The sequence below is a fragment of the Condylostylus longicornis genome, unplaced genomic scaffold (genome assembly GCF_029603195.1).
Source record: "Condylostylus longicornis isolate FDR11 unplaced genomic scaffold, ASM2960319v2 ptg000004l, whole genome shotgun sequence".
In the NCBI taxonomy this organism is placed as follows: Eukaryota; Metazoa; Arthropoda; class Insecta; order Diptera; family Dolichopodidae; genus Condylostylus; species Condylostylus longicornis.
In genome coordinates, this window is record NW_026577973.1 from 3,928,836 (window position 1) to 3,934,835 (window position 6,000).

The 6,000-nt window shown below is 23.8% G+C and overlaps 1 protein-coding gene across 1 annotated transcript in view; it reads right to left on the reverse strand.

The window, feature by feature from the left end:
• Positions 1–3,846, reverse strand: part of LOC129612562 (uncharacterized) — a 33,658-nt gene extending 29,812 nt beyond the window's left edge. Inside the window, exon 1 of the mRNA XM_055526234.1 lies at positions 3,715–3,846. Coding sequence (XP_055382209.1) covers positions 3,715–3,846 — 132 coding nt within the window. The remainder of the gene's footprint in view (positions 1–3,714) is intronic.
• Between the last annotated feature and the right edge of the window lie 2,154 nt (positions 3,847–6,000).

Below are 6,000 nucleotides of genomic sequence, written 5' to 3' on the forward strand. Positions count from 1 at the left end.
ATTTCGTTAGAAGAAAATTTTTTTCCATCTCCACCCCCTCTCAAGTTATGGCCTCTTGAAATTTGTAAAATTTGCATTTTCGCCGCCTTATATTTCTGAAACCGCAAGCTTTTTCAAATTTCTATAAACGCAAAAAGTTAACGGTAAATTCCATGATATTAAAAAATATAATTATTTTTCTTAACTCATACAATTAAACCTTAAAATCGAGCATTACGTTAACCCCTGCTTATATTAATTTTTGCTTTATTTCAAAGACTGCATAAATCGTTCATCCTAAACATATGCAATCCTAGAAATAGTTTTGTATATGAATGAAAATAATTTTAATAGTGTGATAGGTATACATACTCGTAGACTGTATTTAAAAGCAGAATTTTCACTTGTTGAAGGGAAAAGTGCTACAATACAAACCATTGGTTTGACCCAACTTTATTTTATTAATATTTTTCTTTAAAAATTTTCTTCCTAAAGATATAAGTAGTATTTTGTGAAAAAAAAACCATGAGGAAAATGATATTTTTGCTATTGGTGTTATAGTAAATTCAAAACGTTTATACATTGAGTTTAACGTTAACAATATTCAAAATTTTAATAGACATTTACGTTATATTTCATTTTATTTAACATTCAAATAATTTAAACATATGTATATCATAGTGTACATTATTTAAATATCACAAATTGATTTAGTACAGACCAGAGATTGATAACTGTGTGATATATATAAGTTAAGTATAACTTAAAGAATAATAGTTTGGTTTTATTAAAAACAAGTTTGGAGGAAATTCATGATTTCTTCAATAGCACTTTCTCCTTGGTAAAAAGCTTGGAAAAGATACAGTTGTAAATGCACTCTTCTATATTTAAGATATTCACATTGATGTACCTAAATTATATTATGCAATAAAATAATATTTATTTCATTCTCTTAGAGAAAAACATTTAAAGTAGCGTTAACGAAGAATCCCATAGTTATCTAGATGAGAAAGAAAAGCAATTTTATTTTCTAACGTATTAAAAAGAATTTTTCATCATTCTTTTGTTTTTATAGAAATTAAAAACAAATTAAAAATTAAGTAAAAACTTATAATTTTCGAAAAATAAGGACTCAAAAATTTAAATTGATCCCAAAATAAAATATTGGAAAAAAATCATTCTTTAACAGGGAGGCTTAAATAAAGTGACGCAAGAGTTTTTCTTGCTCCATTTAAAATTATTTTTAACAAATTTTCTGGAAATAAGGAACCGCAACCAGCTGAATCTGCTCTAGCAGTACTTTATATAATTGAAAATTTTATATATGTGCCATAGTTACGAATTTGTAGATTTGTTGACATGGAAAAATTAATTCTTAATTTTGAACATAATATTTAACCCTGTCTAAGTTTCACAATACTGTTTCAATATTGATCTAATTTTAATTTCAAAATTTATGACTACAACTTCAATTTTTCTTTATGACTACTATCTAATATTATCTATTTAATATTCATCTAATGAAAGAAACATGAATGTATTACATGTGCCTACATAAATAATAAGATTGATTAAAAGATGTAACAAGAATTATACCAAAGTTTTACTTATTAGTGAAATTAAAACGTACTAACATAATTCCCTTATCGACAAACAGAACCTACATCAGTAATTATAATATAATGTATCATGTATCTAGGTAAAGTAAATACATTGATGTAAATTAATTCCTATGAAATCTGCATGCCTAAACAAATTACAATAATATTCATTAATTTTCCAAATGTTCAATAATTTAATGAGAAGTGATGTAAAAGAAAATATTAATTAGTAAGATGAATTCTATTTGGAATAACAAGAAAACATTGAAAACCCTCTGGTATACAAAAGTATTATCAAAATATTGTTGTACCTTTGGAAATTAATGGTATGTTGTATAAGATAAGGACAATATAATTACTACTTACTGAACAAGTTCCAAAATTGAGTTTATTTTTTATTATTTCAAATATGCGCTGGTACTCGTATATCTACTTACAAGTAGTTCCAAATTTTTTACAATCATATTGCGTATATGTAAATAGATATATGTAATCTTAGTTTAAAGAAGCTTTATTTTTATATTTTGAGTTTTAATTTTACACAGGCGTGTTGATTACTTTTGCTATTTTTTCAATTAAGTATTTTAAAGTAAAAATCTTCAACTTTTTAGTAAAGAAAAACAAGTAGGTATTGCTTAATAACCAAAAAGCAAGAAAAAGCATAAGTTGATGACATAGAACTATACAGATAATTTCAGACCTTATAATTTTCTTTTATAATTTTTCATAAATTATTTTCCCATATTGCTCAATTCCAACATTTTGACTTTAAAAAAATAATTATTATCCATGATTAATTTGGCAAATTATTTTATTGTTATTATAAATTTTTTAATAAATTTAAAATTTAAAGTGTTGCCAAAAAGATAAAAGAGTACCTTACAGTTGCCATCAATTACTTTTGTTTTATTAAATAAAAATAAGTAAGGATTGCCAAGAAACACATAGCATTTAACGTAGCATTTATAATAAAAGAACAAAATAATAATGAAATTCACGATAAAAAGGCATAAATAAGGAGCAAGCAAATAAAAACAAAAATCATAAAAGTCAAAAGAAAAGGAATGAAATAAAAATTTACCAAAAAACTTTTAACATACAAACATTCAGAAAGATTGTAACTTCAGAGAAAATGAGAAACCCAAACAACAAACAGAAGCAAAATAAAATAACACAGTAAAAATAAATTAAATTGAAATCACTTTGCGCAATAAACAACACTTTTGGTCCATAAATTTATTTTCAAATTAAAAAAAAGTAACGTTTTCTTTTTGTCATTCTACCCTCTTTTAACTAATTTCTTTGCTTTTATATCCCCGTTAGTCGCTTAAAACTCTTTTAAATACTTAAAAGCCCAAATCCACTAAATACATATTATAAGTGAATAGCTATACTTGTATAAAAAAACATTAATATTTATGTTTAACGTATACATATAACAATTTTTAAGCACGCACATGGCCAATCAAGGCATTTACTTAGGTGCATTTACGTATGAACGCTGAAATACAAAATATTAGGTACATATGAAGATTAAAAAACCCATTCTTGTGTTTCACTAAATTTCTCTTTTCAAATTCTTTTTTCATTTCAAATAATTAATTTTCATATTAAAGGAAAGTGAAGAAGATAGGGGTAGTTAACAAACTCCACTATAAGGTATTTAAAAAACAAATCCTGGTGATGACATCATTAATTATTTTAATAAAATTTTTATACCATTCTCAAAATTGATTCATTTTCTTTCATTTCTAATGAATATTAACCATTTTTTAATGCAGTTGTTCTCATCGCAATTCATAGATTTTTATAGGATATTTTATCAATTAGAGTCCAATAAGGGGTTAAGTTTTAACTTTTATATACAATTCGTTTGTAAATGCAAAATGCAACCCGACTGTTTCTATATTCTATGTTCAACATTTCAATATAATATGCGAAATTGTGTATGAAAAATTATGTTCTAACGTACGTGCATTATATATTGCTTGTATTAGAATATTGGTCTTGCACGAAAAAAAAACTCAATGAACCCAATAAATTTGAACAATTTGTAAGAATCGGTAGTGAGGGAGGGGGGGAGTGGTATAGATACAGTTTTTTCAAATAACAGTTTGTTAAATAAGAAAGGTACCAGATTTTTCCTAGATATAAATAAATGCCTATAACTTCGGAACCATCCAATAGAGTAACCATCGGGAACTGGTTTCACAGGCGATTGATTGTTCTTTATATTTGCCCTTACAACAAATTTGATTTGAGCCATAGTTTTTGAGATAAAGATCGTCAAAATATGCAATAATAGTTAAAAGTTAACCTATAAAATATTTGCCTCTATCTCTCTCCGAATCATGCGAAAAAATCATATTACGTTAAATATGAAAGAAATTTATATACACTATTTTGATATCGTGGAATATTTTGATATTTCTTAAAATTAAGTTTTCCAAAGAAATTAAAGTCACTTTAAGTTTAACCATTTCATTTCAAATTGTTCGAATATTAATATATGAAATAAATCGCCAAAAAAATATCCGAAAATGAATTTCAACTGTAGTTCATATTTCAGCAAATTTTTCTAAATTTTATATACAATACGAGTATTTTTATAGTTAAAATTTATAAAATTTGTAAACATAATAGCAACACAAAAAATCAAATAAAATTTTCTGGAAATAAATAAAAAAATTTCAAATGTAGTTTAACATAACCCTTATGTAGATATTCCTCTACCATTACTATTATACTCGTATTGTAGAAATTTTTTGTTAGCAAAACTAAATATTGTTGTCATACCAAAAAAAAAAAAATATTATGTTTTTATTGCAAAAACTTTAAATAAATAATAAATTTATTAAAAAGTGAAAATATGCAAATATTTATCTTTGAAGTTAAATTACAAAATTTTTTTTCTTTCTCATTTTAAAACTGCTCCCTTTGGAATTTACAATATAAAAATATTACTTGCTTATAGTTTCATAAAAGCATTCTTACAAATATTTACTTTTTCGCTTTATTTAACTATAAAGTTATTTTTGAAATAAATTTCTAAAATAAAATTCTTGAACAACTTTTCTTCTAAACCTAAAAATATCTTAAAAGTGACAAAAGAATTTAATACGGAACACATAGGTAAGAGCATGTTTAAAATAAAACTTTATAACATAATTGCATACAGCAATATAAAATCAAAACTCAATAGAAATAAAAATGAGTAATAAAAAGAAGGAATAAATTCTACCGTAAACATAAACGACATAAGGATTAAGTAAAACGATGAAAAACTTTATAAAATCTTATTAAAAAGTTGAAATTTTGAAAAATTAAATCCTTTTATATAAATTTAATCATAGCGTTTGATTTCTTGTAATTTTGTCATAAAGTACGAGTCCCAAATGCCTTTAACTTTGTAAAATCGTTCGATTAAATATTCTTCATATAAATTCCTGATATTTTAAACTGTTTACTTGAGAGAGGGCAAATAAGAAACCAACAACCATGCTTCATTTATTTGCATCTTAGCCATAAGGTTATCAATCATAATAGTGATTTCAATGGTAATACTCCATGTAAAACAAATATCTGGTTAATTTTAAATTATACCTGTAAAATGCAAATATTTATAATGTTAAATTGTAAAACTCTCTGACAATTTTACAATAAGTAAAAATGATAGTTCCATTTATAAAATATTTAGGACATTTTCATTTTCTTATTATTATAAAATATTACTTTTTTATGTGATTGTCAATAAATTTTAGCAATAATTGACAAATAATCAAAATATTGTTGAGTCAAGAGTTATTTACTCTATGTAAATAATGCAACTTTTGTACATATATATAACGTATAATGTAATTATTTTGAATTTATTTTGTATGTACGTTTTATTATTGGAAAAATCAAAATCGAAATTTTTTCTATTTTTATTATTCTTTCATTCCTGTATTTTGTCAACGTTATAATATTGTAATAGTATATTGCCAGACATCCTTTTAAAAACAATGAAAAAAAAAAAAGAAAAAGCAAGGCCAACAAAAAAGAAAAAAAAAACAAGGCAAGAAAAAAAAGGAATTTTTAGAAATATTTCTGGAAAATTAAATTTAATATTTTTTTAACAAATTCAGAAGGGAGGAAAAATTGTTTTAAATATGTTTTACATCTTTCAATATAAAAATGTAAAACAAGAAAAAATGCAAAAAAATATTAAAGGAAAGCAAAATATCTACGTATGCAAGAAAAATGGGAAAAAGAGACAAGAAACATATTATTTTTTTATATTACATTATATTTATTCACATATTTGAAAATTTAATATTCAATCTTACTGCCTCTTTCTTTGTCAGACACAGCACAATAATATTCTTATTAAAGTTAACATTATACATTCTTTACTTTCTTTTCAATTCCTTTTTGAAAA